This window comes from Notothenia rossii (genome assembly GCF_949606895.1).
Source record: "Notothenia rossii genome assembly, chromosome: 6".
Taxonomy (NCBI): domain Eukaryota; kingdom Metazoa; phylum Chordata; class Actinopteri; order Perciformes; family Nototheniidae; genus Notothenia; species Notothenia rossii.
The window spans coordinates 29,991,323-30,017,702 of NC_136909.1; the positions used below are offsets into that span (position 1 = coordinate 29,991,323).

The 26,380-nt window shown below is 39.0% G+C and overlaps 2 protein-coding genes and 1 long non-coding RNA gene across 3 annotated transcripts in view; all 3 read right to left on the reverse strand.

The window, feature by feature from the left end:
• Window positions 1-2,726: 2,726 nt before the first annotated feature.
• nipsnap1 (nipsnap homolog 1 (C. elegans)) lies at window positions 2,727-9,393 on the reverse strand. The gene is made up of 10 exons (XM_079687770.1): window positions 9,200-9,393; window positions 7,584-7,711; window positions 6,916-6,961; window positions 6,416-6,510; window positions 5,981-6,051; window positions 5,658-5,798; window positions 4,622-4,653; window positions 4,401-4,495; window positions 4,136-4,219; window positions 2,727-3,356 (listed from the first exon to the last, which is right to left on the reverse strand). Exons 1-10 carry the CDS (start codon window positions 9,268-9,270, stop codon window positions 3,292-3,294), a joined length of 828 nt encoding a protein of 275 aa, XP_079543896.1. The 5' UTR covers window positions 9,271-9,393; the 3' UTR covers window positions 2,727-3,291.
• Window positions 9,394-9,513: 120 nt separating this feature from the next.
• Window positions 9,514-26,380, reverse strand: part of lrrc74b (leucine rich repeat containing 74B) — a 28,571-nt gene continuing 11,704 nt past the window's right edge. The window contains exons 5-10 of the mRNA XM_079687771.1: window positions 25,895-26,101; window positions 20,360-20,469; window positions 12,253-12,368; window positions 11,735-11,813; window positions 10,845-10,940; window positions 9,514-10,744 (exon numbers count right to left, since the gene is read on the reverse strand). Coding sequence (XP_079543897.1) covers window positions 10,628-10,744; window positions 10,845-10,940; window positions 11,735-11,813; window positions 12,253-12,368; window positions 20,360-20,469; window positions 25,895-26,101 — 725 coding nt within the window. The 3' untranslated portion in view covers window positions 9,514-10,627. The remainder of the gene's footprint in view (window positions 10,745-10,844; window positions 10,941-11,734; window positions 11,814-12,252; window positions 12,369-20,359; window positions 20,470-25,894; window positions 26,102-26,380) is intronic.
• On the reverse strand, window positions 17,352-18,824 carry LOC307043384. The gene is made up of 2 exons (XR_013809361.1): window positions 17,722-18,824; window positions 17,352-17,501 (listed from the first exon to the last, which is right to left on the reverse strand). It is a non-coding gene; the product is annotated as an uncharacterized lncRNA (long non-coding RNA).

Below are 26,380 nucleotides of genomic sequence, written 5' to 3' on the forward strand. Positions count from 1 at the left end.
GACAGCACCAGAAACGACACGCCCCCTTCTCTTAAAGTGACAGGCTTATGTTTAATGTCCCGCGCATCCACATCTGTTCAACTGCGAACAGAAATGTAAGTGTATTCAAATTAAAGTACACGTGCACCACTTTAAACATTAAGGTATTTATTTGGGTTACAAATGATAAAAAATGTGTAAAGAAATGTTTAATTTAAAAACGACATGTTGTGGTTTAACAGTCAGCATTATGTGCCTATACACAAGTTATTGAGCCGTTTCCGCTCTACATCCTGAACTCCTCCCTTCGATGCAATGCACTTCCGTTTTGGCGGACTGGGTTTGTTTTGCTAGCTAGCTCCGTTGTGCCGACAAAGCACTGATATCGCAGAGACAAAGAGGATATAACAATTACAACATGAAGAAAAGTGGTTCGGGAACTACGTGTGCGGTAGTTGGTTGCAATCACTCGAGAAAGCACCTGAACGAGTGGTTAGATAGAGAGTACTACGACCACAAACCAGCACCCAGCACCCAGCCATGTTGTTCATTAAATACAGATAAACACAACAAATACTGCATGCATTGTATTTTTTAATATTATATATGAATATTTTCATAGTGATGTAATTGTGTGGGCTGCTTTTATATTTTAATTTGTAATACCTGTTAGGATTAAACATGTGATCTTTCTTGTTGAAGCCATTTCTTTAGTTTCCTCTAAACAATTAATTCATTCAGTGTTATTTATGTACAGTATGAGCTTAATATGAATGATGAACTGTGTTAAAAGAAATTGTAGCACTCTAAGGAACATATGAAATGCAATAATGCAATAACAGTGCAATAATGAAATTAAATTACATCAAACTTTATTTTCACTCAAACAGTACAGGCACATATGATATATTGCACAGCATAAAGAGATCATGTAAATTGTGCATTATGTAAACAACAGACAACTGTTGGCTCCTGTGGGCATGACCTAAATAAGGCAGTTTATTTTGGTTTTAAAATGCTGAGATATTTACTGCAGAACTGTAACCTTCCCTCAACAAAATCGTCAACAATTTTCGGGAGCATGTGGGCAAAGTAGAATGTGCGCAGCCTTATGATATGCCTTCAGACTGTCCATTGCTTTTCCATCTATTGCCATGGATTGAACGAAGTAGGAGCAAATTTTGCTGTACGTTATGCTGGGCCACGTCGTCATGTTATCCTCCCAGTTTTGCACTGAATTCGGGTGGGGGAGAGTAACGCCTTCTCCAGTCAAAGAAGTAGAATCGTGTTCCCAAGCTAGCATCACTGTTAGCATCGAAATCGCTGTGTTTACACCAGTGCCCGTCTGACTGTTTACACCGGTTTACACCGACAGACGCTGTGCAAAAGACTTCCGGCGGAAATGAAGTGCATTTGTGTAGGGTTATGGCGCTACCCGTGGTTTGTCGCGTAAACTTGTCTATACACGTCCAGAACTTTCTGGTGGTTGCAAGCTACGTACACACATCGTCTTTTTTAAAGCAATTTGTTTTTTGTACTGACAAAATAACCGATATAACTTGTTAATTAGCTTATTTCAGAGATGCTGGTGCCATGGATGAGAAAGCGATTACAAATTCTCCCAAATAAACTGGCACAGGGTGACTTGTAGCCTAGGGGTTCCCAAACTTTGCCATGCCAAGGACCCCGTATAGCATTATTCTCTGGCGGGGACCCCCCTGTCGCTATTTTTATTTTTTCATTATGAATACATTATGATGGAAAATATGACAAATTACTCACAGCTTAATACATTTTCTTAATTTGTATTTGTATTAATAATTCATAATCAGTTATTCTTCTAAAAAGAAATTGTATTTATATTTTGTTTGTCATTCATTACATTGATTGTGTCTTCTATTATAAACATTCTTAACACAATATTAAACAGTAATATCAACAGTAAACATATTTTAAAAGCATTTTAAAAGTGATTTCTGTCTTTATAATATTATATAATTTTGAATATTAATATGAACAATTAACATATCTTTGTAGCATTTTTTAAAGCTATTAATTCCTTAATAATATTATATATAATATTCAACAGTAATATTAACAATAAACATATTTATATTCATATATATAAACAACAATATTTGCTACATCCGTGCACTCATCCAGCTGCAGAGCGAAATATTCACTATAGCTCTCACTTGCTCCAAAAGATGAGCAGATACTCAGTTTCACTCTCAGTAGTGACAGCTCGATTCTGATTGGCTTGAAGGGCGGTGGTGTGATTTAAAAACAATAAAATAAAATATTAATAAATAAAAAATATTAAAAGATTGGCATCAAAGCACACATATATTGATAGATATGCAGTTATTAATAACATCTAAAAAAAGAAAATTGTAACTTTAAAAAAAGAAAATAATTCCCATTTCCCTCAAACTTTGCGTGACCCCCATGGCGGTTTGAAAAGCACTGGCCTGGGCTACCCATTAAAGTTCAGTTTAACTTAGTTTTGCTTAATTTATATTAAGCCTTTATACTAGTCTTAAAAACGTTAGTCATGGGTAATACAAGGACCACACTGCTGTTTTGTCAACTTTCTTTACGAAGATACAGACTGCCTCAGTTCCGCATCTTATTATTATTTTTGTTGTTTTGTTTCCCATTGTGAAGCTTCCTTGGTTCTCTTGAAAGGCGCTATACAAATTTAAATTATTATTATCTTACTGTTGAAACAGCGAAATGATCAGATATTTGTGTGAGGTTCGACAAGTTTTATTTTCAATCAAACAGCTGTGAAGCTCATTGTGATCTCATTCACTATGATTCATTTCCAGTCATAAAAGTGCAATCATAAAAGCCTGAGTGGAGACTATTGTGAAATACAAATACACGGCCCATTACCATTATTCATCCTAAAAACAAAAAGCAGGATACACACCTCACTTGAAATGTAATTCGCAATCTATAGCTTAACATACAAGCAAGTAGTGGAAGAAATACCATGTGGTATTATAATGGGGCCAGTATTGTCGTGCTTTACATATTTTACCTAAACTTCTTGAACTGGGGGCATTTCAGGATCCTCAAAGTCTACTCTTCACCATTACTTTGCATAACTGGCTGGCTGCTGTGCAATTATTGAATCAGTTTACATACTTGAACTTAATACAGATCATCCAGCAGATGAAAACAATCTGACAAATTGAGCACCTGATAAATAAAATGTATTATTATTATTATTATTATGATCACTACATTTTGCTCTGGCAGTAGGTGAATGAGATTTAGTTCATGCTCCCAGGTTCCACCATCTTCTTATTGTAAGGGTGAACTTTTGGTGGGGATCATTATCCTAGACTCCATGCTTCTGATCAATGGCACTGAGGAGAGAGAGAGTAACCCGTTATCTTAAAGACAATACAATGAAGGGTAATTTGCTGCAACTGTTACATTATTTACATCGTTTCACAGAATACTCTAATCACATCATGTTCAATGTTTTCACCATGTTTTACAATCTCAGAAAATACTTATATTGCTAATATTGCTTATTGAGATATCTATCTACTGTAGCTATACATTTGTCTTAATAAGCTGAGGCTGAGTACTTGCATGTATATTTTATACAGGCAAGAAAGCGTGTCCCTAATATGCTGACTCACATATAACCCTGTGCTTACCTGCTCACTTTGCTGCTAAAAGATTTCTCTTGGTAAATAAATATTTGCTCCTTTCACTTCCTCAGCATCCACCTGTGGGCTCTCTTCTCCAAAACCACTGAGGATGATCTCTTCCTATATTCTCATCTGTTGCTTAAAACACTTAACAGGAAGTGATAGTCCAGTTCACTTTATATTTCAATACACCAGTTCTCTATGTACTTTAAACTCACTGCATCTGTGAAGTAAAATGTCTGCAGTGCTTCAAATGTAAAGTACGTTTATTTTACAGCCTGATTAAGCTCCTATCTGCAATCCTATCCATCGTATTTGAAGCAACACTTCTTATTGCATTCATGGAAGTTAAGCCACAAATTCAGTCACTGATTCGATCTGAATCCCTCTTTTTAAAATACAAATATATGATGATATGACACTTTTGGTTTCACTGTGGATGATTTTCTTGGGAGTGTAAGTGTGGTTGTTTGCTTCTCTCATACCTGTATAATACACATTTGCATCCCATCCGTCCTTCAGCCAGGCAGAGCTCCTGGTGTCCTCTCGGGACTGGAGGCTTTCATACGCTGCAAACAAAAGTAACCAAACCGAATGTTACATTATGAGTAAATAAATACATGATACTTATATAAAACCTTTAGCTTCCCTAAGTTAAGGGATCAGGCAAATTGTAGTTTTGGCTGTACAAATAACTTATAGCGGCAGATTTACCAAATAATTGAATGTCTTGTTATGTAACATACTCACCCCACAAATGATGAACAACATATAGGTCCCCGATCTGTGAGAAGAAGCCGCCGATTGCTTCGTTGTTTTCCTGTCTGTGCATGATTGCCCTCGCCCTGTTGCGAGACATGTTATTTTCAGGGGTATAATGATCACCTAGTCACCGGTTATACTTAATGCTTACTTCTGAAAAAGTTCAGGCGGCTGATATTATCTATTTTTAGGAAAATATTACGCCTTACCAGTGGTTTCCCCATTCAATCATGGTTCCTGGCTGAAACACAAGTGTAGAGGTAAATTATTAAGCTTGTTTATTTGACACGGACCGACCAACTCAATAAGCCACATGAGCCCATATGCAGGAAGAACTTCAGATTTGGGTGCACACAGATTTGATCATAGTTGTGTTTTTAACCACTTTATCAGGCACACCTCTAAATGTGTGGACAGCTCACTACCTAACCCAATAAGTTAACTGTGAATAACAAAAGGTGTAGCCTTACATACTAGTAGGGGATTAAAGAACTGCAATATTAAAGCTGGGGTAGGTAAGTTTGAGAAACCGGCTCGAGATACACTTTTTGTTATATTCCATGGAATGCTCTTAACATCCCGATAGCAATGAATATCTTAAGTGCTTTGACAAAAAATCCATAAAAGAAAGTCATCTGTGGAAGCTGTGCTACTGTAAAAAGCACGACCAATCATTTGAGCCGGCCCGGCTAAAATAACTGGATGGCCTTCCTGCCTGTCAGCCTTCCATCTGTGCACAAACTTATCTCGTGCCCTCATTGGTCATGTGCGCGTTCGTGTGTGTTGGAGGAGGGGCTCTGTAAGGAAGTGGCAGATTTTTTCCGGTTGTGTATTTTCAAATTCTAGCGCACTCGAGCTGGTTTCTCCAAAATTACCTACCCCACCTTTAAGTATGGGTTAATTTATTATGAGATGACCATTAAAAAATAAAATATCTACTGCAGAGAATTTACGTCCGACATTTTTATCATTTTCACGTGGGTTAAATCAGTATGTTACTTCTATAAATGTGATTTATTGAAAAAAGTCATCTTCCGAAACCTTAAACTAATACCTTTAATTCAAACTGTAAGTCCATTTGTAGTCTTAATATATGAAAAGCATCATTAGTATTTTTATTTGAATGAAACTACCCAACTGAGAGAACTGACTCATGTCAATTCTATATCATTCTGAAAATAAAATCTATAGTGTAAAGTGCAGAAACATGTTAGTCATGGCATTAATATGTACAATATGATATACCTTGAGAAAATATGTTCGCATTTCATAGATGTTTGGTCCTGGTCTGGGCACGGGTTCATTCCAGAAACTGAACTCCAGGAGGAGCTGATTTCGCCTTGAAACCAACATTTTTGCCCTCTCTTTGCGAAACTCGAAATACGCCTGAAGGGAGACAAAAATGTTTTCAATAAGATATACTATACAGTTATTTTATTTTGCTCAATTGAAAAAGGAAATTCTGGAATGCTGATAAGAAACTCAAATCAGTGTAAATTAAATTTTAAATATCAGTTTTTCCATTCTGTGCAACAAGGTTAACGCTTAAGAAACAGTTCACAGTGAACCTTGTCATTGTTCAGCTTCTTCAGGCATTCAGTCAAGGCCGGGTATCCTCCTCTGTATCGCCATAGATGCACTGCAACAAACAGAGCAGCAGATGTCACTGCAGCACTGTGAGAGGACTGAAGCCACCCACACAGCAAACAGACACAGTCCAATACATTGTGATCACTTCTGCCTGTCACTGAATGATCCTAATGTACATTATACAGTGTAAATGAGCATATGTAGGGGGAGAAGTGCTGGCGTGAGTCATCTGGTAGTGTCTGTACATTTCTCTGTCATGCTCTGCCAAACAATTCACTGCAGCTATGAACATTCATGGGGCCAGAAAAAAGGAACTAACCCTCAAACAAACGGTGAATGTGATCAACAAGATGTGACACTCTTTTATTTATTTTTTAACATGTTGTCTGTTTACTGTTGTGATTGTTGCTTACCTGCTTGATCCTGTTCTCCATACCAGGTATTCCAGCTTCCGACCACCTCACATGGGTAATCCTGGTCCTGATGGAGCCTGGTTTGCACCTCAGCCCTAAGGGCAGCATAACAAACATTCCAATATTTGATCAATTGCGTGAATGTGCCAGAAGTCATAATATACTGTCACCAGGAACAACTAGAAGGCCCTCAGAGAGTAATAAGTCCACAAATATCTATCTTGCTGTTACACCCAAGATATCACTTCAATTGTACAATGAATTACTCTTGAGATTCTGCAGGACTATTATGCAATATTTTCCATCTCAGAATGATACGAAACAAAATGTAATTAGCAGCTCATTAACTAATCTGTCTTTAATTATGTGGAAATGCAGGTTTTCAAAATATACGTTTGAAAGATACCTAATTAGACATGCAAAGGTTTTCGTACTTGTCGAAATATACTATATTGTTTGAATAAATGCAAGATACGTTTTAAAGCAGTGAACACGCTCACTCTAGACTGTTGTATGCTTCCATGCACTCTGGTTTGACGTTGTGAACTGAAAAAAAAAAGAAGACAGTCATATCACAAAGAGGTGTTTTTTTTTTTTTTATAAAAGCAACCCTTAAAATTCCTCAACAAAGTAATTTCACACTCCGATTCAGCACAGGCTCCTATTCAAAAAAACTGATTTGCTTTCAATAGGTTATAGGCTACGGCCGATAGAGTGTTCAAATTGAAATCCCCACATGGTGTGATGTACGCCACAAAAAAGATCAAAGCCCTAGGAAGAATGATAGATTTCTCTACAAGAGACAGACACAGTTATCACAGACTCAAAAGAAAACATTGTTTTGATGTCGCTTTAAAACTGTACAGACTTGGCACCTCACCTCACAATATAATATATTGACTTGTGCTTGTGCTTGTCCGTAATGTCATGTAACATATAGTTCTCTCTGAGGTCACTGAAGCCAGATTTAATTATATCAACATTATTTGTTTAGCCATTTCCTAAAGAGATAAATGGATGATGGACTGTTGAAACATAAAACACAATCAATTTCATTATAATATGATGCAACACATGTATCCCATTGACTTGTGTCTGGCCCTCTGCAGCCTCACGCTGAATGAAGTCAAACCTTCACTTGAACCAAAGTATAGATCTTTATGCCTACATTGAATTTTATACAGGTTGCTGGTCTCTTTCTTTGACAACAGGTTGGAGTGGGCATCTTTCCTGGCATCCAGTTTGTGCGCAAATACGGAACGGAACCAGCCTTTGTCTCTGCTCTCCGAAAACCTCCTACACAGAAACGAGATGACAGAAGTTTCACAAAGGCTCAAAGCAACAACGTAAAAAGTATTTTGATTTAAAAAGGAAAAACTCAAAAAGGGAAGTGGAGATCTGCGTGACATTATCAGCTAAAAGATGGTAATATTCTTTGATATGAAAAACATGCACACTGTAGGAGTGAGTGGGATGAATAGTAGCTTGTGTCTTCAGGAAAACACCTTTTTCCAACCACTCTGGAGTGGATAAAAGTGGCATTTTAATCACTTTAGTAACGATTGTTACTTAATCAGTATTAAGGAATGAATAACAGTCTCTCAAAGTCAGAGGGGACAGGTATATAATCATTTAATCGCTTGGGTATTTTAAAAGGAACTAGCCTAAATAAAATAAACTGGAAAGGAATATAATGGTGGCATTACAGCAAACCGGTTCAATTGCACTTTTGATATTAATACGTTGAGGTAAAAATGTTTTATTTAAGGCTTGAATAATCACAAAAACAATCCATAAATATAATTGGTTGTATAGAGCTATGTCATGCTAAATATTGCTTCAGCGCTCAGAATGACATTCAATCCAAGGACAGTTTAAGGATTCCCTTTTAATGGACTTTGAATTTTAAAACGTTTTTAAAGCTGCTTCAATGTCAACATTAACTTCAATTTAGAGATTTCTGTGTGTGTTGGACCAAGAACAGCCCAGAGAGGATAGTTGGTATATGCCCACTAATGGATTAAGAAGAAGCTATATTGTGCATATGTTTACTTGTTAATTCACAGACACTTTCTAAGGCTTTATTTAATATTCTGAAATCCCCAATAAAACTTTGAAGGTCAGAGAGACTTCTTTTGTATTAACGTTAAGGGCTTTAATTAGAAACTATAATTAGAATGTACCATGGCTTCTCTGAAACATAGCAAAAGTAGTAATCGAGCCAGAAAATATGTTAAATAAATATGTGTATGTTGAATAAAGCCAGATACAGGGGATATGCATAGTGTGGAGACACAGATAAGATGTCAACAAGTGGTGGTTAAACTAAGTGAAGCTTTACAGGACAAAGTTCAGAGGTCCAGCAAATGATTAAAGCTGCTTTGGAAAACTGCCTGGTTGTTTTGTTAATAATGACCCTGCTGTCTTACATAAAAGGTGTTTACTTCAGCATATTGTAGGCTATTACACGCACACATTGACCCACTTTATCATTCAGTTCTTAAACTTGATGTGGATAAAAATATAGATAAAGTTAAGATGCAGGCTGAAATAAACACAAAAGCTTGGTTTGTGTTGCATAGACACAGAAAAGTCTGTTTAGCAATATTTTTGTTTGGTAACGTTTTTATAGCAAACTATGGCACATATTTTCCAAGTTCAGGCATGTAAGGTTAGATTTTAAAATGTAACTTACTGTTACACTTAAAGGTAAACATAAAGAACGTTGCACAGGCTTTTTAATAAACATGTAATTATGCTGTACAGTTAAAATAACTTCTTTACCTGGTTGCTCGGTGCAGCCTCGAGGAATACCCGAACAACATCTGTCCTTTGGACCACACAGTCGTCGCCATGTTCTCTGTCAAAGAAAAACTTATTTGGACAGGTAAAAGCAGCAGTGTGGTTAATGTTTACCTCCTGGCGCTGCCCTCTGTCTTGTGACGCCCGGCTAACCCTTCAGCTGCTAAAGGGGTTAGCCCGCCGGGGATTTAAAAACACGCGAGACTCTGTGACGCAGTTACGCAGGGGTAGATGAGTTTGTCTTTATTTAAAACAGTTTGCTAATGAAATCATTTACTTAAAACATGAATGTGATGCTTTAATTGTATGCAGGACATGCATGTTTAATTTAATTGTAGGCCTTTTTATTCATGCCATTCTATAGGCTTGGCAATGTAATGCTTTGGTATTTTGAGCATTTGTATATTACAAGCATTAAGTTAAGTCATCAAGGTTCAAGGTTCTTTATTTGTCATACGAACATAGCTACAGAGTAGTTATGTACATTTTAGGGTTCATCCCTAAAAAATAAAGCATACATTATATTACAAAATACATTATTGTAAGTCCAAACAGCCAACTGTATGGGGGATGAAACCATTCAAAGATTTAAATTAAATGACTAAATGTATAATCTGAAAGGTTGTAACTATAGTTTAGCAGCTGGTAGATACATTTGCTTACAACATCTTAAATCTTAAAACCTTTCCCTGCAAAGCAACTAAGACAAAGAAACAAGAACTACAACCCTTAACAAAATAATTACTATGGGTCCATGTCAATGCAGAAAATATAAAACTCAAGCAAAGAACATTAAGTATCTATACTGTAGCCTAAGTATAAATGTTTAGGACCTTTCTATCCCTGGATTTAAATAAGACAACCTGTATCTAACCCTGTTGGAGTTGTTCTGCTGCAGTAAACAAGCCTCTTATCTAACAGTGGATCATTCTTTCAAAGCTGGTTTCTCTATTAGACTAGTCATGCAGTACTTATATCCTTTTTGTGCAACCCACTTTCACTTCTTTTCATACACAATGGGGTGCTCTCTGATCCTCTCTATCATTCTACCCACTGACATTATATAACATTAAATCAGATCATACCTAAAAAGAATCATACTCAATACCTGTATTGTATGCCTGTTTTCAATGACTTTAACAACACCATATTTTAAGCACACACACACATGCGGTACTCAACATTTTTAAAACAAAGAAACAGTCGCTTAATTATCTGGCATTAAAAAAGTTTATTTCACACAAAAACCTTTCATTTAGTGGAATATATTTGTTGAATTGACATTTTTAAATGATATCCTTGCATACATCCATCCTTTGGTTCATTTGTCGATGAAAACTTCCACAGTGCTTTGACAAGACTTATTCCATATTTTCTGGTATAAAATGTAAGCAATTACAGTAGCACTTTTTAAGCTTTTGCTTTTCTGAATGTGCCAATTCTGCCCCCATGATTAACTGTAAGCGCTGGGAATATTTCTTTCACTGCCTTATACAAATCTTCAAAATCCTGGTTCACCGTGATGTCCTAGAGAGAGAGTGATACAGAAAAGCAGTGAATACGTTTGAAAGGGAGAATATTTGCAGAAAGTCTCATGAAGATGAAGGTGGAAATGTCGGTGTGTTACCGAGAAGTATATTGCTTCCATGGCTGAATCTGGGTTTTCTTGTACAGACTTGAGGATGGTAAAGCACCCAGCATTCTGGATGGGGTTCCTACCCATCTGGCCAAAGACAAACATTAATAATGTGAGAAAATTGCAATAGTGCAAATGATTAACACCAAACACCTAAAATCATCCTCCTATAGCCATATGAGGAATAGTTAAGCATTTTGGGAAACAGACAAACAACCAATGGTGCTGAAAAATGAAATCAACGACCGATTACCCAAAACCGCAGTTCTGCCAATAGCTGGTTACAAAGATCAATCCTACTGTATACGCCGAAGTTGAAATGCCCAACTTTACCCAACCCGGAAAAAAAAAAAAATTGTTAACAGCCTGTTACAATAAACATGTTTGGTCTCGTGAGATAATTTCATAATTTTATGATGGCTTGAGCGTTAACATTCAGAGCCAACCACATTGAGCTTAACAACTCTTAGTAAAGTGGTGCATGGCGTCACAGAGACTACGTCTGCGCATTTTCCAAAAAGGTCAAACTATTCCTTTCAAAAATGTCCAACAAATTACAAAATCAAATCGTGCACTATCTACATTCAGCTGGTTATGGCGTGACTTCTACTTCAGACTTATTTATTCTTACCCCAACTACATTTTCAATTTAGGAGTGCACATGTCATCAACAATAAATGCTTAAACTGTAACTCAATATCAATGTATTTATTCACCACAACTTTACAATTCCTAACTTTTTTTAGGCAGTCGAAGTAAGTCCTTGTGGCGCTGGAAAAAATACAGACAAATACAGTGATCCAGTTATTTATCCCATTTTATCCACTGATGCCCCCCATTGCCTTGCCTTTGAAGCTAGAATCAATCTTTTAACAGCTTACATTCAGGGATTTGATTGTCTTGTTTACTTTGAGGCCCATGGCTAGGTGGATAGCTCCTTCAGGGGGTATTCGGTTGTTACTGTGGCGAGAATTGTTTGAGAGAACAAATAAAGTGTTAGAGTGTGAGGAAAGCAATCATAAAGTGTTGTTTTTTTTCAGAAATGGCATTATTCATCCATGTACAGAAGTGCACACATGATCTGGAAATCTGTGAGGCATGCTTTGTTTTGCTTCAGATGTTAAGAGAAAGGCAAAATAAACTAAATTACCTCGACTTTGTTAACGCTTACAGTCTCACTTTAAGAAAACATTTCACCAGTGTTTAAAATTTGTCAGTACAACTACAAATCTGATACAGCAGGTGGGCCTTATTAGGAGTCTCATGGAGGATATTTTGTATTAGTATGGCCTTTCAGTAAGTTACAGACCAGCATTTGATCTGATTCACGATACGAATGACCAACTGAATTTGTAACTCAGAGCGAGCATAAAATAATCTGATTACCAGATACTCATACCTCACATTCAACTCCTCCAGAACAGTGTTTTCTTTCAAAGCTTTTCCTAAAGCACTGGCTCCTTCTTTACCAAGGCCATTGAATGACAGATCCACTGTCCTTAGGCCAATGTTTCCCTAAAAACAGAAATAATCGTTTGTAAAGCCCCTGTCACACTGTCCCGAAATTGACACCAGATGGACACATGATAAAGGAAATGTTCAAATTCGGCTCTGATCGTAACAACATCGGGCCATTCGTGAGGGCATCTTAAGCCATCGTATGACCGCAGTTGTATGTCTTGAATGTAATTTAGGTTAACTTCCTGTTTTATTTAGATGCTTTTATTTTGAAGGCGAGTTTACGCTGTTGGCAGGAAGTTGTTGTTAATATGGAAACAACATGACGGTGATAGGTAATATCTTCTAATCTACATATAAAGACGGAGAAAGTAAAAAATAAAGTGTATGTTTAAATGTTAGCACACCCCGAAGAGGCACAACTCTTACGTTGAGTGTGTATACATTCTAAAGTAAAGTACGTGTGTTGTTCGGGTGCCATCGTGTGGCCTTCTGTAGGCATCGTACTTGCTTCGGCTGTTGCTTGGCTGTTGACCAACTTCGGGGCCATCTTCGTGCAAAATTCACAATTCCATATTCATGTGTCCATCTGGTGTCAATTTCAGGACAGTGTGCTTAAAGTAAACATTTAAATGCAATCACAAGAAATACTTGAACGACTTCTCTGATGTGATCAACTGAGTGAGGACCAAAGGAAGACTTTAATTTAGAGTGGGGGTGCAGAAGTATTGATCCTGATGTAATCAGTCTCTCAGGAACTAAATCAATCACACCCGTCAGTGTAGCTTACTGATCCGGGTCCTCTTGACCTCCTTGATCATTAAGATAGGAAGAACCACTTACAGGGTTCCCGCGGGGTCTTATGATCTTATGATAAAATTATGGGATTTGAAAGGTACTTCTGTGTTGCGATGGCGTCTAAATGTGTGTTGGGGGAAATGTCGAGAGGGGTCTGCCTGCAGGGCTCCACTCTCAGGACAGTTCCGGTGTAGGCTCCACTCTCAGCACACCTCCACTCTCAGTACAGGAAGTGACAATTCTGACGAACACGTTTTTTTCCCCGCCCCCCGAAGGACTCGTCTGATTGAAGTTTTCAAATCACAATGGAGACTCATCACGGATGTGATGAGTCTGCTCACCTTTGGAGGAATGTAGCGGGAGTTACATGCACTTTGGGTCGGCCTTGGTCAAGCCCTTTTGACCCCCCCAGCCTGGTTCTCATAAAAGTTGACCTAGCCATTTTTCGCACAAATGACACCATGGAGGAATGTAGCAGGAGTTGACAGGGGACTCTGCCCGCCTCACGAGTGCCTATTTTCGGACACTTTTTTTCACTTTTCCACTTATTTTCCCTGGTTCTATTATTTATTATTATTTTTTGACTATTTCACCCGGTTCCTTCCACCGGGGACACTGCCCTGTCTCAGGTGTCCCCCACAGCCTGTGTCCAGCCGTTTCCCCCCCCACTCATCCATATATTAACGGATTTTGACCATTTTTGTTGCATTTTTCTCCTCTCCTCTCACTGATCGAATGGCAAACGCGACCCACCATCGGAGGGCCTCTGCCGGCTCGGCCTAGTGCCGGTGCTCTGGTGGTCGGTTCCTCCAAACTGCGGGTTCGACTCTGATGGCCGGGAGGGTTTTCTGCGGCGGGCAGAGTCCCCTATCAATTCCCGTTACATTCCTCCAAAGTGCATGGTGAGCAGACTCATCACCTCCGTGATGAGTCTCCATTGTGATTTGAAAACTTCAATCAGACGAGTCTCTCGGGGGGCGGGGAAAAAAACGTGTTCGTCATAATCGTCACTTCCTGTACTGAGAGTGGAGCCTACACCGGAGCTGTCCTGAGAGTGGAAGCCTGCAGGCAGGCTCCAAGCCCCCAGGAAGTGCGCCGGACTCTGATGAGCATATAGAGAGGCGAAGTCCCGCCCATCTACTTCCGACCCATGGGACCCCGGAAGCGGAAAATTATACATTGACGTCAATGGAGAGAGAAAAGTCATCTTTCGATCCCGTTTGAATTGTGCCACGAATGACACATATGATGTTTGTCAAATTAAAAGAACATTTTGCAAGTCAAAAAAATAAAAATGTGTCGTAAAACTGTGAAGTTACAATTTTTTTTGTGTGAAACCGCTCAGTGAACTACAGGTCTCTGGTCTCGCACAATACGCGTCACCATCACAAAGATGGCTGTCACGTTAGTAAATTTCACCTGTTTCTTTCAGAATGAGGCGAAAAAGTATAAAACGAGGTGAAAATCACTACAAGTCTGGGCATGTTGAGAGCTGTACATACACGAAAGGGAGCGGTTCTCTAAGAGCCAGCATGCGGGACCGGCTTTACAAGGTTTCAGTGAGTAATATGAGTGCAATGTTTAAGGTTAATGTCAGCTAGCTAACAAGGTACACTAACGTGTTTTGTTTTAGAAACTAGTTTTCTCCTTAAGAACTTTGTGGTGTCTGTGTATGCTGTGGATAACATTAGTGTTCACAAGAACAAGATACACTCCCGTGTTTTGTTTTAGTTGCTCTTCAGATTGAAGCGGCCAGTTCTATATCGACTATATGTGTGATCTCCTTTTTACATCTCGTTGTGTCATTTGAGTTTATTTGCTGTGTGTAGATTCAAGGATTTTGGTTATCTTGTCCAGGGATGCAAACTTGTCACCTTTCGGCGAAATTCTCCGTTTTGAATCCAAAATAGGTCGTCTTTGTGATTCCTGTAGATCTGCAATAAAAATATTTTTTGGGTATGGGAGGGGGTCTGGGACCCGGATTAATGTGCGGCCGCGAGCTTTTTTTATATATATTATAATGAAGCGCGAGCTGTGTGCTCGAGTCTTCCTGCCTGTCGGCTCTGCTCATGATGTATAATAAGCCTCTGCTGCTCGGCGATGATGGTCTAGCTTCAGCAGCTACATTACCTACGGTGCGTTCGTTAATATTAACTGTGCGTCCGGAGTCCCTGTGGCACAGACTGGACCGCTGGTGAACAGCTGTTAGAACGGGCCGTTCAGGTGTTCACAATAGAGCTCCCTGTCGGAGCGGCAGAGCGTGATGTGCACTGAAAAGTTTTTTTTTCCCGTCGCAATATTATCGTTGAGCTAGCTAACTAGCATACATTGTCACTATCTGCTAACGTTAGCTTTAGCCTTCGTTTTCTAATCGTTTTTTTCATAGGCTATAAACAGAGGTGGTATAAGTATATATCTTGTAATTGATTAAAATTAGAAGTACTCAGTTCTTGTACTTGAGTAAAAGTAGAAGTACCAGAGTGTAGGAATACTCTGTTACAGTAAAAGTCCTGCATTCCAAATGTTCCTCAAGTAAAAGTAGAAAAGTATTATTATCAAAATATAGTGAAAGTAGCGACAGTAAAAGTAGTCATTTTGCAGATTGGTCCATTTCAGAATAATATGATACGTTTTATAATGATTGATCATGAAAGTGTTCTCAAAGCTGGTAAAGGTGCAGCTAGTCTGAATGACTTTGTATACTGCAGGGTAGCTTTTGGATTTACTCCAGGTGGAACTAAAGTCTGATTTAACACTTGATTATATTTCACATCATTCATCCACATCTGTAAAGTAACTAAAGGTATTACATACATGTAGTGGAGTAAAAGTACACCATTTACCTCTGAACTGTAGTGGAGTAGAAGTACAAAGTAGCAAAACATTGAAATACTTAAGTAAAGTACAAGTATCTCAAAATTGTACCCTAGTATAGTACTTGTTGAGTTTATGAACTTAGTTACTTTACACCAGTGGCTATAAAGATAGAAAGACTAAGCCTTGCACAGAGGCCTGAAAATACATTTTCAAAATGCTCAACAGTGCTGCCAAAATTATAAACTGACTGCTACACAATTAAAATAAATGCTTTTTATATATTTCTATTAGATGTGACTCTATGGCGTTTCTGTTAATATTAACACTGCTGCTTTAGTTGTTCTGACTGCTAAAATCCTCTGTTATTCCTCATTTTAAAGCCGATATTCTGTGGGGTCAGGGGGCTCGGATCCTTGTCACCTTTTTCATACCTGATGAGTTTGCATCCCTGTTGTCAATTTGTTTGGTTATCTAGGCACAGCTGTGTGTGACTCCCTCTGGTACACTGGTATGTGTTTTCCTAATGTAGAGAGCATTGATTAATTAATAAACTACACACTGACTCTAGATCCTGACCAAATCCTTATTTTTTGATCAAATGTTTTTCAAAAAAATGTATTGTATATTATATAACAGCTGCAAATCACAGACCGGAGTCTCTGCTACTGTGGACCACGAAGGAGGGGATCATCATCCCCATCCCCAAAGACCCTGCATGGCATGGAAATCTCCTCCTCCTGGAACAATTCTACACCCAGCATATGCTCCCTGTGTTGGCCAGTAGAGAGGAGGACATTTAAATAAACATACTCTTAACACCCTCGGACTCTGCGTTGTGTTTCGTATGTGTGATGGGGTGTTATGCAGAGGGGAGGAAAACAGGACACAGCAGATTGGGATTGTGGTGGAGATGCTGAGCAGTTATTTAATTGTTGCGTGTAATTATTATTATACTGTGTGCTTCTTAGTTATTCCATCTTTTGCTGTAACATGGATCTGTATGTAACTCTATATTTAATTGTTATCTACCACACTTCCTTCTACATCATACACCATCATTATACATGGTGTATATAGGATATGTATTTATTTGTATACATATCTAAATTGTATAATTTTATTTTTCGTATTTGGGATTTCTCTTTTGTCCACTCAAATACACTTGGCCCTTTCTCTTTTCCATGTGGAAAATGGCAGCTGCATATTCTGCTTTTCTCATCTGCTCATCTACGATGAGAAAATTATATAATTAATTACTAATAATCATTTAAACCTGTTATTACCAATATTTCACAAATTCTTCATGTAAACTTAAGAGTACAGCTGTATGTTGAGTATGTCAGCTTTGCTTGGTTCATCTTACTGGGGGGGGGGGGGGGGGGGCTGCTACATGGATGTCGGTGCAGTCCACAATAATTTTGCAGCTGAAGGCAGAATGAATTTATTATTGACTCAGAATGAAGCACAACTTCATGTCATACAATACATTGACTTTATTTGTAATTGTGTAAAAAAAATATGAGCATTGATTAGCAAGCAGGACCTGGCAGGAACAGAGAATGGTGATGGATGGAGCTGGGAAGAGAGAAGAATAAAGAAAACAGATCAACTTTATTATCGGATATTAAAAATTCAATTTCAAAACAAGTTGCCGCTCCTACAGTTTTCTAGTGTGTAAAGATGATTTCACATGACCAATGCAAAATATCACACTCAATACATGTGTGTCTCTGAGGGGTGCATTGTGCCTTTGATGTATATAAATAATATACCATAACCAAATACTATTACGTACAGTGGAAATCAGGTTACCAGAGCAGGTCAGACCAGTGTGCATGTTCCTCAGGGTCTCAGCAGTTACAGGTGAGGTAAAGAAAATAAAAGAGAAAAAGGTCAGTAACAACACTTTAAAGTAACAACACTGAATAATTATCTCTTTTAATAATTTTCTCTCAGTAATCACTCAACTACTGTCTTTCCAACAAACAGATTGACTCACTCTCACTATCATCACAATGAAACACGTCCAGAAGAATGTCATGCAAAGCTGCCTGCCTTCCTTCGACTCTCCCTGAACTGCCTGATCTTTTAATGGTCAATGTTAACCATTTGTGCAGATAGCATTAAGTAGAAAAGATCGCTGATACTAATGTGGCGTTAGCCTACCTCCCGCCCCCTTAGCACCTGGTGGAGGGGGCGATAGGCTACTCTTCAAATGTTTCACAAAATACTTACCATCATGACTACTCTTACTGTTTAACATTTTGGTTTACTTCATGTTAAGGCTAATACAAATGACAAGGCTAAGTAATGTAATATAATGCTAACTAACATGCTCGCTACTAGCTAGGTAGCTAACTTGACTATGTTCCATGCAAAACATGTATATTACCTGATATGTTTGGTCCAACGACTCCTGGTCCTTTCATCAGACGGGAAGCGATAGAACGAGCAAGTGGTATGATCTCTTTTGTGATTACAACCTCGTACAAAGCACACAGGCATCTTGTAAAAGTGAATTTATTGGAGCAATCTTATATTTATTGGAGGGAATAAATCAGTCTTCTTCTTCCTCTTTGCTTTGCGAGTCACAACCAGTCTTGGAGCATTATCGCCTATGACATCACTTACGCGACCCAGAATGCATTTGGGATTTGTAGTCTTTCTAGTTGCGTATTATTCATAGTCTTATATTTCAGCATTTTTACGACAAACTGTGACTTTTTTTGCATGGAAATGATTTTTTAAGATTGACAAACATCATATGTGTCATTCGTGGCACAATTCAAACGGGATCAAAAGATAACTTTTCTCTCTCCATTGACTTCAATGTATAATTTTCCGCTTCCGGGGTCCCATGGAGGCTCCCGGAAGGGGAGGGACTTCGCCTCTCTATTCGTTTTGGCCAAATGACGGTACTACACTTTCGTTAGGTTGCTGGGCCCGGAAACACTTTTTCCCATTGACTAACATTGGGAAAGAGTGGTCTGTAAATCATTGGATAATTTTTTAAAAACTAAATAAACTACCCAAACACTTGTATAGCCCTTATCAAAAACATTCGTTCCTCAAGTTGTAAATATATTCTAATAACGTTATTCTGAGAGTTATTTCCCTCTGCATTATGAACGCGCATCTAACCCACGGGACCGCGTCGCCAGGCACGTTCATGTTACGTGTTCAGTACTACATGCGTTTATCTTTACCCATGGATGCATAATAAGAACGGACCCATATCGACTTACTGCCATCCCACGGAGCTGTAATAATGGATATATTGCACATGTTAGCTGTAATTCATCATTTGTAAAATATTATACTACATGATATCTTGTACCGTAAATGTTGTATTAAATAAAGTTAATATTACCGACGTAGATTAACGTCCCTGTAGCTTCTTATTGCACTAAGAAGCTTATTGCACTGTGTATATATATATATATATATATATATATATATATATATACATATTTATATCTATACATATATACAAATACATATATATACAAATACATATACACATATATATATATGTATATGTATATATATGCATATACATATATATAATATATATATATATATATACAGTGCAATAATTATTTCATGCTAAATGAAGCTCTGTTGCTTGGATATCACTAGATTCTGTTACAGCGTAATATAAAAGTATAACGATTGATGTGCAAATTAGCATAATTACTAGCTAGCCGCTAGCTGCTAACCATGCTGCCGCCTCGTTAATATCAAATCCATCATAATAACAATCCAGTACCATGCTGTCATGAACGCGCGGTGCTGTTACGTGTACGCAAATTGACGTGCTTGATGTGAACGAGCATTTTGGGGGCATGGATGTATGTACCCTGACTTGTACACCGTCCATGACCAGGGGGCTGTTACAGAAATAGGATGAGCGAGTTAGCCTGGCATGCTCAAGTAGCATTTATCAACCGGCATCATGAAAATACTTAATATACACATTATAAACACATTCTAAATAGTGTCATCAGAGTATATCATGATTTAGTTCTTACAGTTACTGTACCACATTTCAGATTCTGGTTTTGGATATCCTCTATGCCTTGTCAAAAATTGGCCATATAGCCAATTGACCATTTGCTGTAAGAACAAAAGGCTGTGCACCTGGGTAGTATGATTATTATTTGTTTGCCTTGCATAACAAAAACCACATTAGCAAATCATGACGGATACAAAATGTATGCACTAATTCAGAGTGCTTTTCATTAGCAATGTTCTTGATTTGAATTTTATTATAATTTAATTCATATTAATATTTATTGTATTACTTCATGTGATACAAGTTCACAGAACTGTCCTGGTTTTACCTCACACATTATTACCTGAAGACCACCTTTTGCTTGAATGAGTTGAAAAACTAATATGGTGTTCAAACTTTAAATCTCGAGGTGGATTACCCCTAGGCCATTAGCCAATATCGCAGCTCCTCTCCCTCGAATGCAGTTCCAGGCCAGACTTAGTGATCTCAACCCTGTGTTCTCTGGCAGAGCCTGTCCCAGGCTCTGCCCTTAAAGGAGAGGACAACATAAGAAGGAATAATGTCAGTATGACAAATTAAAGGCTACATTCTTTTCATTGTAAAACCAAGAAAATAGCTAAAAACATTGGTAACATACAAGGGCTTGTTCTGAATGAATACAAACAACTCAGCTTAAAGCCTTTGGGACAATTTCTCAAATAGGTGCAATCTGAATTTGGAAAATATACACTTCCAGACAGGTGGAGGGGAAAATAAATCTCAATGATGGATATTTCAGACATGTTACTGGTCAGAAAGCATAATCAGAAGCACTTCAAATCAAACTCAGACTTCATGCTTAGACTCATCTTATCTCCAGATGGTAGATTCCACTGAGATGGTATGATTGTGTGTCTCATGGTCTAAAAGCATAACGGCCCGTCCACTGACAGGCATGAAAAAAATCTTTCAAAGCTTCGCCCATTCTCTTAAATGGGGTGGCGTAGAAGATTTTTAATCTTCGCCGAACTGCATTGTGGGGAGCGGAGCATGGCTTTGCAAGCATCGTGAGCATCAAAAGTTGAGCAATGTTCAACTTTTGATGCTCCCAAGCCTTGCGAAGCTGGCATCAGCCAATCAAATCCCGTTTATGCAAATCCCGCCAGTACAAGCACTAGCCAATCAAACCGAGTGCAAGCAGGGAGAGCCAGACCGCAGTTCATTTCCTCATATTCCAAACGAGAAATTACGGTAGCAAATCACCCGGTTCTTTACGACCAGAACTATTTACCGGGATACAAACCGGAGGAACCAGGCATGGAGGGAGGTGGCAGAGACAGTGGGTGAAACTGGTAGGTTTTCGCCTGTTTGGGGAGTCTATATCCAGTTTACTTCGTTTTAACATTGCTATTGCTTTGTATGTCGGTGGCGGGAGATTCATGTGATTGGTTGTTGGTCGCGTTGCTCGCAAAAAATCGCCAAGCTTTAGACACGCCCAGCATCAAGATTTTTCAAGATTTTTTTCATGCCTGTGTGTGGACGGGCCGTAAGTCTGTGAGGATCCTAAAAAGAATGATCCCTATCATCATTTCACTAAATGTAGCTCAAGAATAAGAATGGGCACAACACTTAGTGGATCATAACCAATGGATACGCTCAAAACGTGCTTGATCGAAAATGAAATAGAACCATAGCATGAATTCTCAGAGTGTTTTATTGGTGCACTTTCTTCTATATGGAAGAGTGCACTCAAAAAGCATGAGGATGTCCTTTGATATTTAATACAATTGGATATTTTGGGATGAATCATAGCAGCAATGAAAAATGGTGGTGCACCTTTTCCTCATTCAGATTTATTTTCAATTATGTATACATCAGACGCTCATTGCTTCCTGGTCTGACATTCTCCCACAAGGTGCCTGTCACAAAGCTCATCCACATGGTAATTAAACAACTAAAAGGAGTTTTAATCCAGGTGAAATGTTCTTGACCTTTGAATGCCAAAGCCTGCTGTCCTGTGCATGCTTCCGAATGTTTTTTCAATGATCTAATAATAGGAGATACTAGATATTGCCTTAATTAAAAGTATTCTGCATTCATAGCAAATGTTCAATTTATAGAGCTCTAATGTTTATTCAAATGGTTAATCAACTGAATTCATAGAGGGAGAGCCTGCCCTACAAGGTGAGGGTGGTGAGGGAAATGACCATTCACACACATTTACACACCATGTTAGGTCAATTTGAAGTAAGGCCAATATTACATTACATGTAATTTTGTTAGACGCTTTTATCCAAAGCGATTTACATACTTTCAGTACTGTGGTCAATCCCCACAGGAGCAATTTGGGGTGAAGTGTCTTGCCCAGGAACACAACGACATGCTGACCGCAGTGGGACAGTGGGATTCGAACTTGCTGTCCACTGAGCCACAGCCTCCCATATATTAAAGTAACATACTTACATAATGTTGCATTGAACTTTGAGCATTAATCTCCATCCCATGCAAGACTTTTGGGATTAATCAGAACTACCTGAAGTGTTAAACGGTCCATATGGGTGTAACGTTTGAATGTCCACATGCTGGATTCCATACTTTTGGCCATACAGTGTTTTCTTTGACATGGTACAAATTCAACTGGAGGTTGAAAAGCAAACTTTCTGTTTAATAAGAGCTCTGTCAAAAATAAGCCAGTTATTTATCCAATACAGCACACCTCTTTCATGTCTGTTAGAATGCCCAAGCGGCCATGGAGGAAAAATAGGAGAGCAGGCATGTTGGGGTTTTTCCATAGAAAACAGATTTTTTTTTTTGCATCCACTGTGAGCACATGGCTGCCCTCCACCATCCACACAGTATACAACCCCTTCTCAACACCACTGACTGCTTTTTATAGGAGGCCTCAGATCTTCATTGGCTGGCACATACCATTATATTTATGTAAGCAAACAATTGACTACCACTATATACCACTTTACCAATAATATACACCTGAATAAAGCTATAACAATATACATTAAATAGATACAGCGATGTACAACAATGTCGAACTCCCCCCTGGAGACTACCACTTGCCGTTTCCCTCCCGGAACTATATTTAGAGGTGTGCGGGCCCGGAGGAATTCTTTTGCCCGAACACCCTGGGAGAGAGAACAGACAGAGGTAAGTTTACTCATCACACAATCCATCACTACTTCTCACGTTTACTTCGTGAACAGTCCCTCGCTACCCGCAATGTATGAATATGTGCCTTTTAACCCGTATCCATTTCTTTACTCAGGCGAACGGCGAGCAGGAACGGCCCGGCGTCCGCGCCGCACGCCACTCACCCACACAACAATGCAATTCAATCAATTGTCAATAAACCAGTGGCGGCCGGCCCATATGGGCGCTAGGGGCACTAGGGGCGCCGCCCCCCCCCCCCCCCTTCCCACATGTTTGATTGTCATTCAAAATAAAAAATAAATAAAAAAATATTTCCAAAAATATATATTTTTTATTTTTATTTTTAAAGAACAAGGTAAATATTATATAGTTGGTATCAGTAAAATGTATAATCTACATTAAAATCTTATTTAAAATTGTTTTACGATGTCTAAAGTTACTGATAAGTCACATGTTTCCTGCCTGGCTGCAGCGTGTATCATTACCCTCTCTCGTCCGGGCGGTAGAAAGGAGCCCTCAGCCAGAGCAGCAGCAGCCAACAAGCTGACTGTTGCTATCTGTATACTATGCCGCCGAAACATAATTTCAGCCAATCAGCGTCGTCAGATCTGATGCTCAAAGGGCGCCCTTTCAGCGCCCTGGCCTGTGTGTCTGTGAGTTGTTTGGACTCGTATCCAAGGTGACGCTACAGTAGTTGTCGAGGATGGCTCCGGTGCTAGTGGATCGCTAGTGGATCGCCGGAGCTGTAGATTAACATTTACATGCTTATTGTAGTTGTAAGGGCAATGCCTGTGGCACCATGGAGCATATGTGTGGGCTGGACCTATATTTTACAGGAAAGGAGTGATCAGAGGGTCGAGTTGTCGATTCTTGTTCAGTTTTCATCTTCCTCACCCTCTCAGACTTTGAGTTGCACGCGCTGCTAAAGAGACGCGCTACCATGGAAACCAAACAATGGTGTAGCTGTATTAAAGTCCGAGTGGAAACAGACGTGAGTAAATCTGATTTTGTCAGAAATGCGGGAGTGTCCCGCGAAAATCTGGAGGGTTGGCAAGTATCTCACACACACACACACACACACACACACACACACACACACACACACACACTGTTCGTATTTAGCCTCCTGATTTTAAATGCCCTAGTATGGTTGTCACCATTTCCATAGCCCCACCAAAAATATTTTCCACCAGCCGCCACTGCAATAAACATCAGTGATGCAAATTAGTCGCTTTTCGGCGCCTCCCGCTTTTTTAACGCTGATTTGGGTGACTTGTGTAATTCGCGGAGAACCGAAGAGTTTTCGTTTTGGGGGTGGGGGGGGGGGTCCGTCCGTCCGTCCGTCCGTCCGTCAGTCCGACTAACGGACAACTTTTCACTTCAAAAAAGAAGAAGAAATCTAGACCGCAAAATAATTAAACAAGCGAGTGCCTGTTTTTCCTGGCCAAGGGCAGGTTCCTTGAACACAACACGAGCGTAACGTGTCTTCACGTGGTATACGTCTCGTCGGAAAGGAGTGTAGACTAGAGTGCTGACGGAGAGCACCGGAACGCCGCTCCAGCTCTTCAAATATTGCAGTACCCATAAGGAGCCGTACACACCGCAGTCTTTGCGTGGCTTTCTTTAGTTGTAAGCACAGTGGCGATCTGTTGTTATTAGCATCTGGTTAGCTAGCTATGCTAACGAATTTAAAGAGCTTTTCTACAACCAGGTGGAAGAGAGCTCTCTCCTGAGAGGCTCAAATAACCTCAGCTCAGTGAGGTTAGGCACACCTTGATATGATCATTATAATTATTAATGAGACATTAGAGTCTAAATGAAAAACAGGTATAAAATGCAATATGACAGTAACAAAAAAGTTGTTAAAAATAACAAGAATAGAGTTTAAAAGGGGAGTGATTTGTAAAATATCCCCAAAAAAAATCTGCTTACAGTTCTGTTTCAAATGGGTGTTGAGATGTATCCATACAGTAGATCTCTTCATGTTGCTCTCAAAGTGCACCAGATTGATGCTTTTAACTTTAATATTTAAAAAAAAATCTTCCCGAGACCCCACTAGAGGAGGTTAGGTCCCCCCCACTTAAATCATGTTCACATGGATAGGATACTAAATACATTTGCACACATCTTGTGTCCATATCTTTCTGCCACAACCATGCACGTGCGTGCGTGCATGCGCGAGTCATGGCAAGATATCTGGATTAAGAGGTTGCTTTTTCTTTGCACAGCATGAAAGAAAGGCCAAATTAATGGGCTGTGATTTTTGTTTTTTTAAGCAGTTCAATCATTTGTACGGCCCTCGGAGGATGTTGTAAAAATTGAAAGGAAAAAGGTTCCCCACCCCTGCTGTAAATAATAATAAAAACCCTTGATTTATAACTTAACATCTCTGTCTCCTATTGATCAGAGTATATTATAAAGAATAGCCAGTTAATTGAAGCATTATAGCGCAGGCCTTTGTCAGATGGTATATTACGCAGTTTTTTTTCTGCTTCGAATAGTTCTCTCTTTTTTCACCATACGTGTGTTTGCATCCCTGAAACATATCTATCCATTAATAAAGTGTGTTGTTTAAATCATGTGCCAATACTGTGTCAATATACCCTATACAGTACAATGATTATATCAACATGTCCACGGAGCTCTAGTAGCGGCGTTTCGTCGTTACAATGTCCTTTTGCTTTTTCAATGATCAATGATGGTAGAGTTACATTCCTTGAAAGACTAAGTGCTCACATTTATATATACAGTCTATGGTGCTCACAGAATATATGTGACCTTTACAACAAAGAACTAATTGCTGTTCTACCTGCTTGCTCTCCCAGAGCGTTGTGGCTGAGGTCGAGGTGCTGCAGCAAGGAGTTGGTGATCAGAGCTGGGCCGAGGTGTTCAACGGACCGGTCTGTGAAATGGTTTCCTGACAGATTGAGGTTCAACAGGGTGCTGTTCTCCTTTAGCATACTAGCTATGGCTCCGGCCCCATGATCCCCAAGGCTGTTGTCGGAGAGGTCCACCTCTGTGATGACACACAAGTACACAGGTTATGATGCAAATAGGCCAGTGGAAACAACAGTACCTGGCAGGAGAATGTATTTCCAATTGCAAAGAGGGAAAGACAGACATAGGGGAAGTAGGTTTTTTTTCACAATTCTGTAATGTTTTATCGATTTATACTGTAGAGTGGTTGTTACAACTTTTTATGAAGCCCCATCAGAAACCTTACATTTGTTCAATACGTTGGTATATCTGTAAAATCGATAATTTCTAATCTCTAACTTTTTAGAGTTATCAATTG